Source organism: Staurois parvus, unplaced genomic scaffold (assembly GCF_062004578.1).
Source record: "Staurois parvus isolate SC_StPar_1 unplaced genomic scaffold, SC_StPar_1.0 ptg001146l, whole genome shotgun sequence".
Classification (NCBI taxonomy): Eukaryota; Metazoa; Chordata; class Amphibia; order Anura; family Ranidae; genus Staurois; species Staurois parvus.
The window spans coordinates 800,701-824,007 of NW_028318942.1; the positions used below are offsets into that span (position 1 = coordinate 800,701).

The window sequence follows — 23,307 nt, forward strand, 5'->3', positions numbered from 1 at the left end:
CTACAGATAGACCCATACAGGGGATCGGTTCCAGTAATTGTCCCCCCCCCTCCGTCAGCACCCATCACCGTTCCTGTGCACCATATGTTTCCCCCTGCTGCCCAGGACCCCCCCTGTGTGCCCCCACAGTGCTGCCGGTTTCCCTCCTTTCCTTCCCACCAGCAGCTGTAAGCGCACAGTAAGATCCTTCAGGATAGAGAGTGGAGAAACGGTCTGGTTAAAGAGCTACATTTACCAGCTCCTTCCCTTCCTGAATGAACACAATGAGTGATCTGTACTGATCACTCACTGTGTTCATTCATAGCTGAAGCATATTACACAGTGTTTTTTTTTTTTGTTTTTTTTTAGGTGAGTGGGGATGGGGCCTGTCTGGTTGGCTGTATGGGGCCCAGTGGTTTCTAACAGCAGCCCTGGGTGGGGGTGTGTATTTAAGGTAGTTTTGTTTATTTCACTCATATAAGTGCTTGACTCCTCCAAATCCACTAGTATCAGAAAAGTCTCGTTCTTTTTCAAGCATGGTTACATTTTTACCTATGCAGCTCAATGAGGGAATCTTAGTTTTTACTTCTGCAAAAAATTGAAGATGAATATAAGCAGCTGAAGGTAGAAAACAATTAAAGCTGAAATCCAGCTAAACAACAAAATAAATCCGATGAAATAGACATAAGGGAGAGCTGTCTTACCTGCCATAACCAAGATTTACACATCACTACCCCACACCACCGTCCAGTCTGTCAAGAGATTCTGCTGCATTTAAGTAAAACTGACACATCTTGTCCCTCTCCTATCCTGTGACTGGACAGTGAAAGGAGAAGCAGCACACCAACAAGCATATCTCTCTGCCGCTCTTCCCTCCTATCAGTATGTTACTTGTTTGGGCATAAACACTATAGGCACAACTGACCGGCTGTGTGGATTCTTCTTCTGCCAATCTGAGTTCTGCTGTGCACAGGATAATAGTTATTTCAGGTGCTTATATAGTGCCATCAATTTACATATATATTGTACATTGACATCAATCCCTAACCCTCAAGGGGCGTACAATCTAAGGTCCCTCACACTCATACATACACATACCAGGGCCAAACTAGACAGGATCCAATTAACCTACCAGCATGTCTTTGGAGTGTGGGAGGAAACCCACACAAGCACAGGGAGAACATGTAAACTCCAGGCTGTGGTTGGGATTTGAACTAATAACCCTAGAACTGCCAGGCAGAAGTGCTAACCATTTAGCCACTGTGCTGTCCTTGTAGTTCAAACCATTTGGGCGCTAGTCCACAACAGCAACAGCAAACAATTCATGTGAATAGATACCCACAACAGCCACACAGGAAGGGCACCAGGAGTGGTATGATCAAAACTTGATCCAAAGTCCAGGTGGTAGGTGCTCAAGGTCGGTTGCATTCCAGAGCCGCATGGTTTCCAATAAGTAGCCCTCCAGTTTTGACGACATCACATCCGGTGCATTAGTTCTGGTGACGAGCCAAGCGCCGGTCCGTGTTTCAGTGGCTTCTTATTTGGGTGTCTTCTATTGCACCGTGGCCTTCTTACTATAAGAGCTGTCACTATTGGGTACAAAATCACTGGCATACCTTACCATTTTCAGGTGCCAGTCACCACATCACTGGCACACCACTTCCATCTATGGGCAAGTAAGCCACCTATTTAGATGTCATTAAAACACAATTTGCATTGTCCTATTATGGTTTTTTGAGACTGCAGTGCCTCATCACATATGGCACTGTACATGAAGAATATACAAGTTTACAATAAAAGCATTGTGTGATTTTAATGGAGGAACTGTGTATGAGAGTATACCTTTATCAGTCCACATGGTGATATTGCATTGATAGGAGTACCTTCAAGCACCTACCATCTGGGCTTTGGATCAAGCTGTGCAGAGGATACCTACTCAAATGAACCATTTTCCTGCCGTCCTATAGCAGATATACTGCTACAGGGCGTCAAGGGTGGTCAAAATCACGTAAATATAGGGGAAGCACACTCACCGCTATTCACAGCCTCAGCTGTCAATCACCGGGTCCTGGCCGGTGGTTACTCGCCGGTACCTGGTGATTGTTGAGCATTACCAACGGAGGGAGAGAACTGTATGCACACTGCAAACTGCTTTGTATGGTTCTGCACAGCCATACAAAGCAGTGTGCTTGCAGTTGAAAGCACTAACACAGCACACAGTAAAACAGTACACAGTTAACCCTTTGATCGCCCCACATGTTAACCCCTTCCATCCCAGTGCCTTTAGTACAATATAAGTGCTTTTAGCACTGATCACTGTATTGGTGTCACTGGGGAAGTCAGTGACACCATGTCAGTTCCCCCCAGTGTCAGAATGCCCGCCGCAGTCCCGCTATAAGTCGCATTACTAGTTAAAAAAAAAAATCGCAGTATATATACCGCCATTTGTAAACGCTATAACTTTCACGTAAACCAATTAATTTACACGTATTGGGATTTTTTTTTTCAGCAAAGACATGGAGCAGAGTATATTTTGGCCTATATTTATGACGAAATTTGATTCTGTACATTTTTTACTGGATATGTTTAATAGCAAAAAAACAAAAATATTCTTTTCTCAAAATTGTCGTTCTTTTTTTTTTATAGCTCAAAAATAAAATGCACAGGCGATCAAATACCACCGACAGAAAGCTCTATTCGTGGGGAAAGAAAGGACTTAAATTTTATTTGGGTGCAGAGTTGCATGACCGCGCAATTGTCAGTTAAAGTACCGCAGTGCCGTAACACAAAAAATGGCCTGGTCAGGAAGGGAGGTAAATCCTCTGGAGGACAAGTGGTTAAAGCCCAACTCCAGGCAAAAAAAAACAAGTTTCCTCATGCGGTCGGATTGTGCCTGCACTGCACAGGTCAACTGCTCCTTTTGTCTAGGGATGAGGAGAAAGCTTATACTCACCTGATCCTTCATTCTACCAGAAAACAGTGATTCTCTATGGTCCAACAGTGGACTGTTACTGGTCTATGGAGCCTGCTCTGGACTTGATGGTGTCAGGAACGGTCCACAACTTAAGACTGCTGGAACACGGGGGTACCAGACCAGTCTTGTGCTGGGAGGATCAAAGGATTAGGTGAGTATATCTCCCTTCTCCTTTCCCCTAGACAAAAACGAGCATTTAACCCATCCAATATGGGCACAGCCTCACTGCAATGGAACCTTTTTTTTTTTTTTTTTGCTAGATAGGCTATAAATAAATGCATAATTTACCCTTCTTGAATATTTTTAAAAAGTACAATGATGTATTCACAAAGGTGCAGTTATTTGCTTCATTTATATATGCCTGGAGTTCATCTTTAACCACTTCCCGTCTGGCCCATGTACATAAACAGCCGGACAGGAGCAGTGCAGGAGCGGGTGGCCGTTTATAAACGTCCTCCCGCATTCCCTACCTGTCCGCACTCCCTGGGAGGACACAGCGGAACACTGATCATTGTGCTGGACCTCTGTGTGAGGTCCCGATCATGTGATCACTGATTGGCCAATCAGTGATCACATGAATAGTAGTAAGCAAGATGTCACTTCCTGACATAATTGCTTACTACTAGTGATATCTGTCAATAATCACAGAGGTCACATGGTGCAAGGCTATTCACAATAGCCATGTACCATGTGACAAGTTGTGACCAATCACAGCTCACACAGTATTTCTCAATGGCTGCAAGAATACAGCAAGAGAGGAGAAATGATTGCTTTTACAGCCTTTATAGGTGTAAAAGCAATCAGTGTAAAAAAAAAAAAAAAATCTTCATCACCCCCAAGTAGTACAGTGTCACTATGGTGACACTGTACTGCTAGGGTGAGAGTATGTTAAAAAAAAAACATAAATAATAATATAAAAAAATAAAATAAAAATGTAAAAAAAAAAAATGTAATTATAATTTTTGGTTATAAACTAATTTGGGTTTTTTTACTAAAAAGATAGCTGAATACTTTTGGGCCAAGATTTATGAAGAAAGATTATTTATTTGCAAAATTTTATAAAAAAAACACTTTTTTTTCAAAACGTTTGGACTTTTTCATTTATATAGCAAAAAAAATAAAAATCCCAATGGTGAATAAATACCACCAAAATAAAGTTTTCTCTCTCAAAAAAATGCTAAATAAATTCAAAATGTGATAACGCTGAAAGCTGAAAATTGGCCTGGCCAGGAAGGGGGTGAAAGTGTCCGGTCTTGAAGTGATTAAGTGAACCTGTTGCTTTGCCCTGTCTTGAACAAAAACACATTTACTCAAAGAAATGCTGTTCAAAAAGACTGGCATATGGTGCATCCAGGGGCGGACTGACCATTTGGAAATTCGGTCAGTAGGGGGCCCCATGAGATGCCCCTGGTACCTTTTCATAGGCTTTTTTGAGTTTGGGCAAGGACACAGGGGCCCCATGATCCCCTATTGCCCGGGGGCCCCATGAGTTGTCAGTCCGCCCTTGGGTGCATCTGCTTTATATATGGTGCATACTGTACATTAGAGATTGCTTTTCATGGTAACTGACTGGTGTACGTTCACATGGTAACATACAGCATAAAAGCATGCTTCCATTCACGCTGTAGGCAATTTTTTAAGTTTTATTTAAAGTGAAGTCCTGGACAGGTGTTTTTTGGGCAGCATCATGTGTTTTGCCCCATTATGGAAATACCTGAAAAGCACATGAAATGTACGCTTTTGTGGATTTTTTTTTTTGCACACTCTCATTGAAGTCAATGGAGCCAAAAATGTCTTCTTCCACTTGAAAGACAGCTAATGTTCTATTTGCAGCTTCATGCGTCGAGCTACAAGCCAGCTGATCTCATGGTTAAATCAGTACTTTCCAAGCATCCCAGTGAAAACTTGTTATAAATTTAGTACTTTCTGTAAGTGTATGTTTTCACACTTTCGAAAATCCCCAGCTTTCAGTTTTAAAGGGGATTTGTATGTTGTCCTATAATAAAAAAATAAAATGTATATCAAAGGGGAACTACAGTATATTGGCAAAGATAAAATTATCTATGTGATAAAGAAAGGGAGTGGTAACCAGATACAGTGAATAATTGGGCAGGAAAAGCTTTGTTACATAGTTAGTCTGGCTGAAAAAAGACAAAAGTCTATCCAGTTCAACCATTAAAAAAAAAAAAGTTATAATCCTATACCCATAGTTGATCCAGATGAAGGCAAAAAAAACCCAGCAAAGCCTGATCCAAGCATTGTTCTGTTGGGTAATCATTCACACTATTCAGGAGCATACCTACAAGGGTCGCAAACAGAAAATTGATGTTGCGCTAGTCACAATAATGCCATAGACATTCCAAGACAAATAATGAGATGAGAAGACAATAGATAATACACCATAACATAATCAGTAAATGGAAGGAGTATAGGAGTGAAGGGAAAGGTGAAATAATAAAGGTCCAAAATGAGGACCAAAAGGGTATAAACAGACAATAAACCGTGACCATGGCAAAATGCACGGAAATGATCAGGGAAAAATAAAATATGAACTAAATCACAGTAATAGTGGGACATAGTGGGACATATGAGTCCGTCATAACATAAATAAAATAACGTGAATACAATATGAGAAAGTGATCCAAAATGTGAAAAATACAAAATGAAGTGTTTAATATTAAAAATTAAAAGTGGACAAACCACTTATCACAGAAGAATGACAATAACAACGCACAGCGAGTGCAAAAAATGTGACCATGCGACTAAAGGATCATAACATAATGTGCATCAAAAGGCCATGTGACATAAAACAATTAATAAGTGACCATATAAATACCATAAATAAATGGCAAACATGTATAGAGTGCAACTAGTATAAAACAGAAAATGGCGATACAAACGCACAATGAAGAAATAAATAACGTGACTAAAAAAAAAATATATGATAAATGCGACATAACGTCCATCTGCAAAACGTCCAACAAAAACACATCCAAAAAAACAAAACAACGTGGATAGGTAAATGATTAGTGAATCCCACACCGGCTAAAAGGCTTTCAGGACACTCACTGCAGGAGCCCTTTAAGTGGAATCCCAAATGGCGATGTAGGGATGATATCCCCCTCACTGGTGGACCATACTGTTCAGTGGTGGTAATATATCTTTCACCTTCGGATACGGAAATCGGCCAGCGCACAGAACTCCTGCCAGGAGTCCGTTGGACCAGAAAAAACAGCCAGCTCACAGCACTCCCAGGGAGACAAGAAAGAGTGCTTCCATAAAGTAATATTGTAAATTAATCAAATTTATTGTAAAGACAAATGTGCACCTAAATGGGAACAGATCAAACAAGGCATCAATCACGTGTTGATATGGGTGTACTGGGTGTACCAATATGGCTGCGGCCGTTCGTGTTGAAAATTACATCACTACATTCCGCTCTCCGACCTACACGTTACATCACTGTCACGTGACTTCATCAGGGTCGCAGCTGTCACAATTGTGACCCAGGCCCATGCTGCAGGGGGCCTGTGCAACCCCCTGTACACCTGGATAGGAGGAGTGGCAGGGGCAGCTGCATACAGAGGAACCAATCTCTCCATGTTCCTCCTGCAGATGCAGGAGGCATTTAGGGGCTGCAGGAGGAACATGGAGAAATTGTTCCCCTACATATGCAGCCGCCCCCGCCGCTCCTCTGCTCTCCAGCCCCCTTTGAGCTTTTCCCTATTCCCCCCCCCCACTCTCTCCTGGCCCCCTCTCATCCCCCGCAGCTTTGCTGCTTCCCCCCCTTCCCTTTCTTGCCAACTGCTGCAGGGGATGCTATCAGAATTGAGAGTCAGTGATCTGTACCGATCACTGACTGTCCATTCATAACTGAAACATAATAAATTGTGTTTACTATGTTTCAGTTTGTGAATGAACAGGAGCCTCTATGCAGAGCTATTCTTATACATTTGTTCTGTGCAGCTGAGGATGCAGAGAAGGAGATTAAGGGCTGTGTTCTCAATTTCCTTTCTCTGTCTCAAAGGAAACAGAGGTCTGTTTACAGCCCTGATATCTCACTAAAGCCCAGAGGTCTGTTTAGAGTCCTGGTATCCCTCCAAAAATAATAAAAAAAAACCTTAAAAAATGGTTAAAAAAAACAGGGTCACAAAGGTTACACTTGAGATTGGGCCATGGCATTCTGCCACCAGGCTCGGAGAAAAGGGCCCCGGTTGAGGCTCATAGGGGCCCTTCAATCATTTCTTGCACTGGGGCCTGAAGGTTCTAGTTAAACCACTGGTGCTATTGCATTGTAACTGTACTAAAATGCAGTGCCAGAAAACCACAAGAAAAATAATTTCTATTATATTCTTTGAAGCTCTTCCCATTGGGGTGTAGCATCACAGTACAGAGCAAGACATTTTTGAAAACTGCTGCTTGCTGTATTTTTTTTATTTGGTTTATAATACACGTGCTTTACATTATAGTCAATGGTATTGAAATCTCAATAAAATTTGTCTTTGGTCTTTGTGCAGAAGAGGCTTGAGCTTTCTACTGAATTGCATACTAATGACGTGGAATGTATATATATATATATATATATATATATATATATATATATATATATATATTATGTGGGAACTCGCTTCAAGTGGTAGAGCTTCTTCAAAGCACACGGCAACTCGCTTATTTTTTAAGGGCCTGTTTGCCCACTTTTATTTAAAGGACAGTTCAATAACATAAAGGTTTCCCACGCAGGGGTATCCACCATCACACGAATTCAAATGAACAGTATTCAGCCTCCTGGCTTGTACGCAGTTTTAAGTCTGCCTCCTGCAGACTCTTCCCAAAGTATGGCACTAGCACACAGCTAGTCTGGCTTCCACCTCTCCTAGGTGTAGCCCACCTGACTCCACGGCAGAGACCTCCTGCCTGCAGGGGTGGAATCCTCCTGACTCCTTCTGCTGGGGTGGAGCCCTCCCGACTCCGTTTGCCGGGGTGGAGCCAAGAATCATGGCCTGGCCTCCCCTAAAAGGCCTGCACACACCTGTGCAATCAGCACGCTGGCTGCTCCCAAAATATGGGCCCAGGATTGGAGATTTCATCCCTCCCAAATCTCTAAGAAATCTCCAGGCTACAGGTCCCAAAACAGGCTTTACCAACCAAAGAGGAAACTGATAAACCAGTTTCCTCTGCATTAGGAGATCTGCCTGAAGCCCCTCAACCTCTATGGTTGAGAATCCTGGGTTTCTATCGTGCTTTCCACCATGGCAGGATACCGCACTGCCACAATATATATATAAAATACCCCCCCATTACCCTATACCCTGGGACACAGGCAGTGCAAATCTGACAAAAGGTCTAACCTATCATTGTCTATTCCAAACTAAACAAAAAATATTTCAGCTGGAGTTTTTAGAACAAGGGTGGGGAAGATTGTTGTTAGGTAGAAAATTTTTTTTTAAGTGTTTGTCTTGAATTAAAAAAAAATTTAATTATAGGCGTTTCAGATTGTGGAGATTGGAAGAGAGAAGGATACAATGTATCATAAAGTGTGTCCTCTCTCCGTCACACTTCTCTGTACCGGACTTCATACTAGACATGTGCGATTCTGAATTCAAATTCAAACAAATTTTTTTGTTATTTAGACTTTCAGATGTTACCATATTTCCAAATTACATTAATAACGAATCTGAAATAACAAAACAAAATTTGACTTTGAATACCAAAAGAATAGAATAGAACATAAAAGAAAAGAATAGACTAGAATAGAAAATAAATAGAATAGAAAAACAATAGAAAAGAATATAACTGTCTTCCAAAATTTGAATTTTTGCCGGAAGATTTACCCCCCTTCCTGATCAGGTCATTTTTTGCCATATGGCACTGCATTACTTTAATTGACAATTTCATGATCATGCAACACTGTACCAAAATGAAATTTATATCCTTTTTTTTCCCGCACAAATAGAGCTTTCTTTTGATGGTATTTAATCACTTCTGTGATTTTTACTTTTTACATTATAAACAAAAAAAACACAGACAATTTTGAAAAAACAATATTTTTTATTTTCTACTATAAAACATATCCAATAAAAAAAAAATAAAAATCAAATGTCTTCAGAAATTTAGGCCAAAATGTATTCTGCTACATATTTTTTGGTAAAAAAATCCCAATAAGCGTATATTACAAAAGTTATAGCAACAAACTATGGGACATACACTGGATTTTTTTTAATTAATTTTTTTTATACTAGTAATGACGGTGATCAGCAACTTAGTACGACTGCAATATTACCAAGGACATTTTTACACTAACTGACACTTTGTGGGAACCAGTGACACTAATACAGTGATCAGTGCTAAAAATATACACTGATCTCTGTACTATTAACAGTGGTTGGGAAGGGGTTAACATCTAGGGTGATCAAAGGGTTAACTGTGAGCCTAGCTATGTGCTTGGTGTACATTAGATGGCACTGGTACAAGAGGAAGTGATGAATTGTGTTCCCAGCTCTGCAGGGATACATGATGGATCACTTTCTCCTGTCACGGCACAGTGTTCTTCCTCTCTGTCCGACGATCTGCGGGTACCGGTGAACATCCGTTCACCTGTACTCGCAGATCGGCTTCTGTTTGTGACAGTTCACAGCAGAAGCGCTCCTCCAGTGGCACGCATTCGCTCCCATGGGGCAGAAGAATATATATATACGTGATTCTGCACAGGAGACCCGGCCCTTTAGTAGTAAAACTGCTAAAGGGCGGAGTTAAACTGGTTAAATAGAATCCTAAAACCTCTCCTTCTTCTTGGTATTTTGCAGTGAAGTGGGTGTATAAGTATTGCTTATTCAAAACATTACTGAACACGTATTTAGGATAAGTGGGTCTGTATGCAACTGAAAGCCAAAAATGTGCATTTCATTGAAGATGTGTGCTCACAGCAGAAGCGCTCCTCCAGCGGCGCACAGTCGCCACCAGGAGGTGGAAGTGCAAAATCCCGTATATACACATGATTTTGCACAGGACAGCCTCCCTGTAGCAATAAAACTGCTATAGGGCGGAGTTAAACTGGTTAAATAGAATCTTAACACCTCTCCCTCTTCTTGGTATTTTGCAGTGAAGTGGGCGTATAAGTATTGCTTACTCAAAACATTACTGAACATGTATTTAGAAAAAAAGTGGGTCTGTATGCAACTGAAAGCCAAAAACGAGCATTTTATTAAAGATGTGTGCTCAGTTGAGAACGTTTGATGACTCAAGTATTTAAATTTTATCTCAAATAGTGTAACTAATACTCTATATATAACTAGACTCTAACCATAAAACTTTTCTAAGACATACTGTAGCTCTACTTCCAATAATAAAAAGTGACAAGGGGGCTGATTCTTTCCCACGCTACTCAACAGGAAAAGAGGCTGTGGCTATATATACTCTTTAGAGCAGAGAAGCACTGTAAATTATAGTTTTACAAAGTCAAGTTGAAAGAATGCACGTGCCTATTCAAGTTATAGCAATAGAAAATAAACTATGAAATTGAAACCTACATCCACAGAACCATAAACTCACATCAGCAGAGGAAGGGAAAAAACCCTTAGAAAGCGTGGTTCAAATTACTCTATCCCGTAAGGCAATCAGATTTTTCTTGAATCAACAATCTAGCGGGTGTTGACCGCAGGGAGCTGACAGGTCGAGCATGACCACGACTCTGCCTCCCCCTAGCCTCGGCCACTCTCATGTTACCTGCAGCGAGAGCAGGAGGCAGCATAGTGCTACATAGAGGGAGAGAGCTGCTTAGTGATTGATTGCTAGGCAGTCCTAGCAACCAATCACCAGCCTGGTTTTATGAACTCCGGCAGCCCCGGTTCTGCCTTCCACCCAGCACTGTGTTATCTTCTGATCTCCACTCTTCTCTACACACATTGGCAGGTAGGAAATTCTACGAGTGTGTGTGTGTGTGATGTGAAGGGGACAGAGAAGGCACTGTGGGAGGAGGGGCAAAGGAGACAGGGTGGGAGGGAGGACACAGGAGACACTGTGGGAGGAGGGGCAAAGGAGACAGGGTGGGAGGGAGGACACAGGAGACACTGTGGGAGGAGGGGCAAAGGAGACAGGGTGGGAAGGAGGGCAAACGAGACAGGGTGGGAGGGAGGACACAGGAGACACTGTGGGAGGAGGGGCAAAGGGGATAGGGTGGGAAGGAGGGCAAAGGAGACAGGGTGGGAAGGAGGGCAAAGGAGACAGGGTGGGAAGGAGGGCAAACGAGACAGGGTGGGAGGGAGGACACAGGAGACACTGTGGGAGGGAGGGAGAAGGAGACAGGGTAGGAGGGAGGACACAGGAGATAGGGAGGGAAGGAGGGCGAAGGAGATAGGGTGGGAGGGAGGACACAGGAGACAGGGTGTGAGGTAGGACACAGGAGATAGGGAGGGAAGGAGGGCAAAGGAGACACTGTGGGAGGGAGGAAGGGCAAAGGAGACACAGTGGGGGGGGGACACAGGAGACACTGTGGGAGGAAGGGAGGGCACTGCTTTGGAGGATGGAGAAGCAGATGACACTGCTATACGGCAGGGTGGAGGACACCACACAGTGGGGGGGGGGCTGATGTGAAGGGGGGCAGAGGACACTGGTTTGGGGGTATAGGACACTATTGGTGGGAAGGGGGCAGAGGATATGACAGTGGGGGGGAATTGTGGTGGGAAGGGGGCCAGCGGACACTGATTGGGGAGGTAAAGGACATTGCTGTGGGGGGCAGGACATTGCCATGGGGGGGGTGTGATGTGAAGGGGGCAGAGGACACAACATTGGGGGGTATAGGACACTACTGTGGGAGGAGGGGGCACGGGACACTACAGTGGGAGAGGGTGATGTGAAGGGGGCAGAGGACACTGCATTGGGAATACAGGACACTGCAGTTGGGGGTAGTGGAAAGGGGGGCAGAGGACACTACTGTGTGGAGGGGTGATTTTTTTCCTTTTTGTTTTTTAAGGGTACCGCCTAGTAACACCCCACCCCGAGGATCTTTGCTTTACTCCTTGTTGTCCAGGTAGATCTCAAACTCTGAAAGGTTGCCTAACTCTGATCTACAGTAGTATTACTTATCAAATCAAATATGTGTGTTTACGTTGCAAAAACTTGGTCCTGTGGAAGTCTGTTCAGCGATTTCACAGCTCTTATGGTAGGGAAGCCTTTCCATAGGTGGAAGTTAAACCTCTTTTCCTCCAGACCCAAAGAGTTTTTCTGTTATTGGCAATGACCTTAATGTTAACAACTTTGCATTACATTTCCTGTATGTATTTATACAAGGTGATCATATCCCCCTTAAAAGCTTGTTCTTCAGGGGTAATAAATTCAGTTCAACTGAGGTTCTCCATGGGCCCTATTATCTGCTACTAATGTACATTATAAACATCTGTATAAATACCTGCCCTACTAAAAAAATGAACAAGAATTAAATCAATCTGCCTCTGATTTACTTTGTCTTTTTTCCTACAGCTAACCAGGATATATTACTTGTCCAAGTGATTGGACTTCTACACCAGACAGTAGAACTGCCCAGTAACTTCCTATCATCGGTAGAAGAGATTAGCTGGCATTTTAAGAGCAAAGGAAAGTCATACAAAGTTGTACACTTCGATAGTCTTCAGGAAAAGTTCTACAGCAAACAGTTTGATGGACGGCTGAAATTGCTTCATAATGGGACAACATTACTTATAAAGGATCTCAGGATGGAGGACAGTGGAAATTATACTGCGCAATTTGTTGTCAAGGAAGACGAGGATCGTTTCACACATTTTATGCTCATGGTATATGGTACGTACAGACAGGTATTACAAGAAGATCAAAGTATATGCTGGGATAGCCCTCAAAGGGACTCTTTTGAAAAGCATAAAAATACAGGAAGTAGTGCCAGACCAAAATCAGATAGAAGTCCAAAATCATTTTAATTGTTAATAAAAAAAAAGTCATGTAAAAACTGCCAACGTGTTTCGGGGGCAACACCACAACCCCTTCATCAGGGCTCAACACAATGCAAAACTTGAATGGACCCAAAGAGACCAGTGATTTCACAGATTTATATTAGAACCAGTTATAAACTCTCCTTAACCACCTCCCGTCGGGCCGTTGTATATAAACGGACGACGGTGGCAGTGCAGGGTCGGATGGCTGTTTATAAATGGCCTCCCCACACCCTGCTTGTGTGCGCTCCCTGGGAGCGCGCAGCACCGCGATCCAGTGCCCGGACACAGTGGAACACCAATCGTCGGACAGGACCTCTGTGCGAGGTCCCGATCATGTGATCACTGATTGGCCAATCAGTGATCACATGCAGAGTAGTAAGCAAGATGTCACTTGTGACATCATTGCTTACTACGTGTGAAATCTGTGAATGATCACAGAGGTCACATGGTACAAGGCTATTCACAACAGCATTGTACCATGTGACAAGCTGTGACCAATCACAGCTCACTCAGTAGTCCTCAGTGGCTGCAAGAATGCAGCCAGGGAGAAGGAGAAATTATTGCTTTTACAGCCTTTATAGGTGTAAAAGCAATCAGTGTAAAAAAAAAAAAAACCCCACAAGAGTAGTACAGTGTCACCATGGTGACACTGTACTGCTAGGGGGACAGTATGTAAAAAAAACATAAATAATAATATAAAAAAATTTAAAAAATTTAAATAAAAATAAAATTTTGGGTTATAAACTAATTTGGGTTTTTTTAACTAAAAAGATAACGGAATAAATTTTGGCCAAGATTTATGATGAAATACTATTTATTTGAAAAATTTTATAAGAAAAATACTTTTTTTCAAAATTTTTGGACTTTTTCATTTACATAGCAAAAAAAAATAAAAATCCCAGTGGTGAATAAATACCACCAAAATAAAGTTTTATCCGGACAGGAAGGGGGTAAAAGTATCCGGACTGGAAGTGGTTATTATTATTACATCGAGTTTATATAGCGCCAAAGGGTTTGCTCAGCGCTGTACAATAGAGGGGGGGGACAATACATGAAACAGAACAGCAACTACAAACAGCACACAAGGGGTTAGAGGGCCCTACTCTTTCGAGCTTACAATCTAGGTTAAAGTGATACTAAACCCAGGACCCTGCATTCACTATATCCGGTCTCCCCGGACCCTGCATTCACTATATCTGGTCTCCCTGGACCCTGCATTCACTATATCTGGTCTCCCCAGACCCTGAATTCACTATATCCGCTCTCCCCGGACCCTACATTCACTATATCTGGTCTCCCCGGACCCTGCAATCACTATATCCGGTCTCCCCGGACCCTGCATTCACTATATCTGATCTCCCTGGACCCTGCATTCACTATATTCACTCTCCCCGGACCCTGCATTCACTATATCTGGTCTCCCTGGACCCTGCATTCACTATATCTGGTCTCCCCAGACCCTGAATTCACTATATCCGCTCTCCCCGGACCCTGCATTTACTATATCCGCTCTCCCCGGACCCTGCATTCACTATATCTGGTCTCCCCGGACCCTGCATTCACTATATCTGGTCTCCCCGGACCCTGCATTTACTATATCTGGTCTCCCCTGACCCTGCATTCCCTATATCTGGTCTCCCCGGACCCTGCATTCACTATATCCGGTCTCCCCGGACCCTGCATTCACTATATCTGGTCTCCCTGGACCTTGCATTCCCTATATCTGGTCTCCCCGGACCCTGCATTCACTATATCCGGTCTCCCACAATACACAAAACATGGAAATGCAATTATTTTAGCAAATATAAACTGCTAAATACCTTTTCTCATCAGCAGTTAGAGCAGTCTTGTGACATCTAGCAGTGTCCAGCAGGGCACTGGTTAAAGCTTGCAGGAGGAGTTTTCTTTCTGTTCTAAAAGGATGCAAAACCCCTGACCTCTGTCTGGACAGTACTGATTGGCCCTGTGCTGATCACATGCACTCTCCCAAGGAAAAAAAAAAACCTCTCTTGCAGTACACACCAAACTGAGCATGTGCAAAATGCCTATGGTTCAGTCTGTTTTATCAAGAGATAAGAGGCGGTTGCTTAAACAAGGGGAGGGACAGAGTAATCAGGATCAAACAGCCTTTTTACACAATGCAGAGGATTAACCCCTTAGGTTCCACAGTGAGTATAACAAGCATTCTTTACTGCATATACAGACCAGGGGCGGACTGACCATTTGCAAACTCGGCACTGCCCGAGGGCCCGGGGTCAGTAGGTGGCCCCATGAGATGCCCCTGGTACCTTTTTCATAGGCTTTTTTGAGTTTGGGCAAGGACACAGGGGTCCCATGATCCCCTATTGCCCGGATGCCCAACGAGGGAAGCCTTGCGGCATGGGAGCCGCCTCACCAGAGCTATTGAGCTTTTTTGAAGTTTTTTTTTTTTTTTTTTAAGTCTGCAAACGTGCGAATAAGGAAAAAACCCGTAAGTGAATCACAAAAAAAGTGCAAGTGTAAAACACCGCACAAAAAAGTGCACTTAGGGGTGTGCTTTGTCCTTCCCCCGAAGGGGATGGACCTCTACCCTGATCCCCCCGGGGCACGAAGCTCCTGACAGGGACAAGGTTCCCATTTGGTCCACTTAGCCAAAAGGCCTGGCGGACCAACGTTCCTTGTGGCCAGCCAAAGCCAGCCACACAGTACTTGGCCAGGGCGCTCTCCCGGAGAGAAAACCCCCAAGGGACAGGGGAGGAAGGAACCAAAAGGCCACACATCCTCCCCCTAGACTTCAGGGCTGGCCCGAGGACCCACACCCTCCATCCGGTGAGGAAATAAAACACACACATAAGAGTGAAAGTGACAAAATGGGAGAGTAAATAAATTAAAGAAATAAAAAATAAAAAAGTGGTCGTGCCAAATTGTGCACAGACCAGGCCCTGAGGCCTGTAGCAAAAATTGCCCCAAACTTAGCCAGAAGGCCTGGTCCTGAGGGCGCTGTGCAGAAAAAGTGGAAAACACAGTGGCCATGTGCCTTTTCACACTGTGGGGTCCCTCACCCAGGTGTTACTAAGAGCACCCCTAAAGGCGACCACTCAGGGGGTACTGGTTTGCGGACTTTCTGCCTTCCCGGCCCCTGGCCAGACAAGGTAGATCCGCTCAAATCAGGAGGTACTGGGCCCCTCTGGCGTTCCAAAAGGGAATTACTCCCGGGCCCCAACTCCAATGGGCACCACGGTTTCTGTTCCCCCCGTATTAACCATCAGGACCCCCATCATACCAGCAGGGGTACTATAAAACCAGTCATCCCCGCAAAGCTAGAATGACCGTGGAACACCCCTGCTGGACACTGATAAGAACAGATACTACACTTGATCTTAGCCAAAAGGCCGAGAAGCGATAACTTTTTTGAAGTTATCCTTCATCTGGCTGCACTTGCAAATCTAAAAGTCCCCACTGCCTCTTTGAGTATTCATCAACTAAAATGCTACACACTACTTTTCAGGTCATTGAGTGAATAGGTTTCGCTTTAGTACACCAGCAGACTGTAGGACATGTGTCAGCAAATATCTACTTTCATCACATCTTAATAGCAAAGTTTTTTAAAGCGGAGTTCCAGCCGTTATTGTGTTTATTAAAAGTCAGCAGCTACAAAAACTGTACACACTGACAGACATGGAAGATAGACATGAAAACAAAGAAAGATGTACCGTATTTTTCGCTCCATAAGACGCACCTGACCATAAGACGCACCTAAGTTTTAGAGGCAGAAAACAGAAAAAAATTTTTTTTGAACTAATGGACTGCAGAAATAGTACAGGAGATGACCAGAAACTGCGGACATAGTACAGGGGATGACCAGAGACTGCGGACAACACAGGGATGACCAGAGACTGCGGACATAGTACAGGAGATGACCGGAGACTGCGGACACAGTACAGGAGATGACCGGAGACTGCGGACATAGTACAGGAGATGACCAGAGACTGCGGACACAGTACAGGAGATGACCAGAGACTGCGGACATAGTACAGGAGATGGCCAGAGACTGCAGACATAGTACAGGGATGACCAGAGACTGCAGACATAGTACAGGAGATGACCAGAGACTGCAGACATAGTACAGGGATGACCAGAGACTGCAGACATAGTACAGGAGATGACCAGAGACTGCGGACACAGTACAGGAGATGACCAGAAACTGCGGACATAGTACAGGGGATGACCAGAGACCGCGGACAGTACAGGAGATGACCAGAGACTGCGGACAGTACAGGAGATGACCAGAGACTGCGGACAGTACAGGAGATGACCAGAGACTACGGACATAGTACAGGAGATGACCAGAGACTGCGGACACAGTACAGGAGATGACCAGAGACTGCGGACAGTACAGGAGATGACCAGAGACTGCAGACAGTACAGGAGATGACCAGAGACTGCGGACAGTACAGGAGATGACCAGAGACTGCGGACAGTACAGGAGATGACCAGAGACTGCGGACAGTACAGGAGATGACCAGAAACTGTGGACAGTACAGGAGATGACCAGAGACTGCAGACAGTACAGGAGATGACCAGAGACTGCGGACAGTACAGGGATGACCAGAGACTGCGGACAGTACAGGAGATGACTGCTGACCTTTGGGGAGGGGGGGGGGAGCGGGTACCTAAATTTGACAAGTACCCGCTCTTACTTCCGCGGAGTTGTTCTTTGATCTTACCTGTTCCTCTATCCAGCTGTCTACCCGGCTTCTGTAGTGTGGGCGCTTGGCAGACAGCCGGGTGCCCAGTGCGCATGAGCGAGAAGCGCTGCGCTTTGTGATTGGTCCGGCAGCTTCTGGGATCTGTCATGTGTCCCAGGTACCGCCTTACCATTCACAAAGAGCACCGCTTCTTGCGCATGCGCACTTGGGACCCGGCTGTCACGCACACTACAGAAGCCGGGAAGACAGCGCGCCGCTGGATAGAGGAACAGGTAAGGTCCCACTGCAGAGCTGAGCGGCCGGCCCGGTATTCTGACACGGCGGCGGTGGAAATACCGGACCGGCCGCTCCATATTTGCTCCATAAGACGCACTGACATCTTCCCCCCTTTTTTGGGGGGAAAAAAGTGCGTCTTATGGAGCGAAAAATACGGTAAATAATTATCTATTCCACACAAGAAGTAACATTTAGCTAAACATTCAGATTTCCTCACCAAGGGGCACCATTTGTTTTGGCAGTTTTGCTCCCTCACTTATTCCCTTGGTTCTATCTAAGATTATAAATGTGATAAGTGATTACAACCTTTTGTCTATACATGAATTTAGCCAATCCTCATGTGGATATTACCAATAATGTTACCAACAAAGGATGACAACTGGGCAAAAAATAAAGATCAGCAAAGAAGCGGACTACCAATCAATTATGACAAAATAAATAGTAGCCGGTATAACTTTAAAAGTAGTAATATTACAATGCAAATACAGAATGTTACCAATACAAAGAAAGATGACTATAGGAATAAATAAAGTTACAGAAAAGAGACAGAGCAATGGTGATACATTACACAGACATCCTGATGTTATGAGGTCTGGCTCAGGAAGAGACAAAAGGACAAAGAGAAAGTGTCTCCCTTGTTTTTGCTGTTTTATACACTTTCCAAAAGACCATCCCTAGACCCACCCACCTAAGTAAATTCACACCTTTATCTTAACCTCCAATGGGTGGGTTCAGAACAATGGTCAGTTTAGTTAACAGAAAAACAATAAATTCCAGTTGCCTTCCTTCCCCCTCACCTCCATTGAGTCTTTTGAAGTGTAATCCCCCCCACAGTCACAATAACCTTCATGAAGGTGAAAATGACTATAGGCCCAAAATTGCCATTACACACATACTCACCTGTCCCAGGGTCCAGCAATGTTCTCACCTGCGCCGTCCCTTCTCTCCTCCATGGGGCCGGCATCTCAGCTGTGGGCACCCGGCTGTGACAGGTTGCAGCTTCACAGCCTACTGCCCACTGCGCATGCGCGAGCCTCCTGATTGGTCCGGCAGTCTTCTGGGACCTGTGAAAGTTCCCAGGAGACTGCAGGAGGGAGGGGGCCGAACTTCCAAGCGGGTACCTGTCAAAAAAATGGTATCCACCCCCCCAAAAGGTTCCAAATATGGCAGTGGAGGGGGCGAGGAGGCAAATAAGCAGAGCATCCGCTTTTGAGTGGAACTCTGCTTTAAGCTTGTACGTAAGGGGGATGGGCTTCTCTGGTAATCTTAACCACTTCTCGTCCAGCCCATGTATATAAACGGCCAGACGGGAGCAGGGCAGGGGTGGGTGGCCAATTATAAACGTCCTCCCTGCTCGTGCACGCTCCCTGGGAGCACGTATCACCGCAATCACACACAGTGTTTTGCATTTAGGCCAAAAAGTTCAATTTTGGTCTCATCTGACCAGAGCACCTTCTTCCACATGTTTGCTGTGTCCCCCACATGGCGTCTCCCAAACTGCAAATGGGACTTCTTGTGTCTTTCTTTCAACAATGGCTTTCTTCTTGCCACTCTTCCATAAAGACCAGATTTGTGGAGCGCACGACTAATAGTTGTCCTGTGGACAGATTCTCCCACCTGAGCTATGGATCTCTGCAGCTCCTCCAGAGTTACCATGGGCCTCTTGGCTGCTTCTCTGAATAATGCTCTCCTTGCGGCCTGTCAGTTTAGGTGGACGGCCATGTCTTGGTAGGTTTGCAGTTGTGCCATACTCTTTCCATTTTCAGATGATGGATTGAACAGTGCTCCGTGAGATGTTCAAAGCATGGGGTAATTTTTGTATAACCTAACCCTGCTTTAAACGTCTCCACAACTTTATCCCTGACCTGTCTGATGCGTTCCTTGGTCTTCTTGATGGTATTTGTTCACTAATGTTCTCTAACAAACCTCTGAGGGCTTCTTAGAACAGCTGTATTTATACTGAGATTAAATTACACACACAGGTGGACTCTATTTACTAATTTGGTGACCTCTGAAGGCAATTAGTTCCATTAGATTTTAGTTAGGGCTGAATACAAATGCACACTTTTCAGATATTTATTTGTAAAAAATTTTGAAAACCATTTATCCTTTTCCTTCCACTTCACAATTATGTGCCACTTTGTATTGGTCTATTGCATAAAATCCCAATAAAATACATTTACGTTTTAAGTTGTAACAACAAAATTTGGACAATTTCAAGGGGTATGAATACTTTTTCAAGGCACTGTAAATACCATGACCAATAACAGAGACAGCCTTATGCAGGCCATACATGGGTCAAATTCTGAACAAATTTTCTTTAGAAAATCAGAATTTTTGTGAATTTCGTAATCCGATGGTGCCACCATTGATTTTGAAATTCACCCACCCCCTCAATTTCACCTCGTGTTGCTACAGAAAAGAATTTTTGTGGCCAAGAATTTTTCTCTTCTTTCCAGGTCACAGCTCATGCTCATCTCTTTCTTGTTTATATTTCCCGCACGATTCTCCCATTATTGTTTTGAAATTTGTTCATTTTTCAAAAAACCTCCAACATGCCCGATAACTCAAATTCAATGGTCACACTAAAATCGGTCATTTCTGTGACCCACCAATGGTGCGAAATTCGAATGAAAATTCTTAGAAAAGATTTTCTAAAGAAAGTTCTTTCGGAATTCGATTCATGTATGGCCGGCTTTAGCGAACTGCTGGACAATTTTCATAAACAGGTTAAAGTAGGCCTAGTACTGCTTGATAAAAAAATTTGGATGCTGCTGTTAAAACCAACTGGGAAAAAATAATTTTTTACTAATATGAGGGTTGGGATGCCAAAAGAAAGAAAGCAGCTCTGCATGTTGGAAGGTGCAGGTGCTTAGTAGTCCCAGTAAACCAGTTGCTTGTGTACAGGGATTTTATTTTCTCAGAGAATAGGTGCAGGTACTCCCCCTTCTGAGTCACTTCTTGTCTCCACCCTCTACCCACCTCCCAGTACCACCCCTGTGAAGGAATATAGAGCCAAGTATCATTTTGTGGTACTAAGCAATTTATATGGAATTTGGTAGTTAACAAGAAAAGCAGCAAATTAGATCCCCTGCAGCCAACAGCAAAAGGCCTTCCCCAGCAACAATAGACCCCCCCCCCCAGGAACAAAAGACCCCTGGCAGCAACAACAGATGGGAATATAATTTCCATCTGTATAGGCTTATATTTGTGGGGGGTCAATTGTTACTGAAAGGGATTTCTTGTTGATGGAGGGGTCTATTGCTGCTGGCTGCTGAAGAGTCTGTCTCTTCAACAGCCAGCAGCAATAGACCCCTCTGCCAACAATAAATCCCTTTCAGTAACAATTGACCCCCAAAAAATATAATCCCCACAGCAACAATAGACCCCCCACTCACCAGCAACAATAAACCTCAATAGCAACCATAGACTGCCATGCAACAATAGATACCCTACAGCAACAATAGATCTCACATCAACCAGCAACAATAGACCCCTCTCTCAAAAGAAGATTCCATTCACCAACAATTGACCCCACAGCAACAAAACACCCCCCAGCAACAATAGACCTCCCCAGCAACAATAGAACACCATGCAAAAATAGACCCCCTCCAGGAACAATAGAACACCATGCAAAAATAGACCCCCTCCAGCAACAATAGAATTTGCAGCAGCCAGCATCAATAGAACCTCCAGCACACCCCAGCACCCTTTTACATTACATACAGTCAGTGCTGGAGGTGCAGGAACTGCATTCCCCCACGTTTCCACTGAAAAAAAAGACCTACTAGTCCTCCTAGGTTCCAAGAACAACTATGATGATTAGCTGCCAGGCTGCAGTGTTGAGGTTTTCTACTTTCTCTCTGCCAGTGGTACAACCTCTACACTACCATTTAGCCTCTCCACACCTCATCTACTTGTCATAATACGAGTGATTACCAGAACAAATAAGATGGATGAATCTCCTTCAGCAGGAACATGGACCCCCCTCCCCCCCCGACATAAAAAAAAAAAAAAAGACAAGGGTCTAACCATTCTGGGCTGTATCTAAAATGAAAATAAACACAATTTTTCCTTTACGGTTTCTCTAAAGGTGGCCATAGATATCAAGCAGATCAAAGAAAAACAAATGGATTCCTCCATCCACACAAACGAGATAGAGGAATCATCAGTGCTGAGACATTGTATTGTGACAGTGGGACTCTCTGCTGTCAGAGTACACCAATCAGCATGGGTTAAATGTTTTCCAATATTCAACAGAAGATGATCTAATGATCAACTTTTGTTGAACGGGGATGGCCACACATGGAAAGAAACTACGCTGGTCCCTGCTGAACTGGTCAAACATCAACCTATCTATGGTCAGTATAAATTAGAACTATAGTCACAAATTTTTTATTTTGGAGTAAGGGAGGGCTATAACACCCGTCAAGTTTTTTTTTTTTTTTGCCATTTGGGAAGATTTACCTTCACTTCCTGTCCCATAGCCAAAAAAGAAGTGCTCTCTGTAAATTAAGGGAATTTATTGGGGACCCCCCAGGTCATCAAAACTAGTGTCCCCATTGAAAGATTTAGCCTCTTTTACTGTTCAGGGGACAACCCAAAATGTTGGGATATTCTTTTACTTTCACTTTTGATGATACCGGTAAACAGCACAAATAGCAAGCAGGGGCGGGCTGACCATATGGAAACTCGGGCAGTGTCCGAGGGCCTGGGGTCAGTAAGGGGCCCCATGAGATGCCCCTGGTACCTTTTTCATAGGCTTTTTTGAGTTTGGGCAAGGACACAGGGGCCCCATGATCCCCTATTGCCAGGGGGCCCCATGAGTTGCCAGTCCGCCCCTGATAGCGAGTATCATGTTACACATGCATTGTTGTCCCTTCCTCACTCTGTAGGTAGGGGATGCTCTATGTAGTTAGTTCCACCCTTCTTCATGCCTAGTCTCCTCACATGTAATGTATTCTGCTGGAACTAGACACACTATGATTTTTTGACCTGTGACATCTGATGTTCATCTGTTTACCTGCACAAGTTTTGGATTAAAGCGTTCTACGATCTGCAGGATGTCATTTGGATCCAGTCACTGTCTGCTAATTCTACAGAGACTGTAAGTTACAGCTATTTTGCCACAACTAGATCAGCTATAAAGATCATATTTGCAATGGTTAGATTGAAAAGGCAGAACAGAGAGGGTGAATTTCCCAAATGGGGGCAGAGGTAACAATAAAAGCCTAACTGGTGTTCTAATCCATCTCCACTCCATCCAAATTTTTTTTAAAAAGTTCTGCTTTTAGTTATAGTTTAGGAACACCTAATGATAAGCTAGAATTCAGTTCCCAGTAAGAAATATTATGTAACATTTCCTGCTTTTGGTTTGACAGCCAGTCATTCATTAACCACAGAGGTTTTGAAATTAGTTCTCCAAATTCTGTTGGTTTACAAATTAAAT

At 43.8% G+C, this 23,307-nt stretch overlaps 1 protein-coding gene and 1 pseudogene across 3 annotated transcripts in view; one reads left to right on the forward strand and one right to left on the reverse strand.

Moving 5' to 3' along the window:
• Nucleotides 1-23,307, forward strand: part of LOC149439223 (CD48 antigen-like) — a 107,531-nt gene that overhangs the window by 24,921 nt on the left and 59,303 nt on the right. For all 3 annotated transcript variants that reach the window (XM_089659285.1, XM_089659284.1, XM_089659282.1), the window contains exon 2: nucleotides 12,428-12,745. In XM_089659285.1, coding sequence (XP_089515411.1) covers nucleotides 12,428-12,745 — 318 coding nt within the window. The remainder of the gene's footprint in view (nucleotides 1-12,427; nucleotides 12,746-23,307) is intronic.
• On the reverse strand, nucleotides 16,116-16,277 carry LOC149439224 (U2 spliceosomal RNA; annotated as a pseudogene).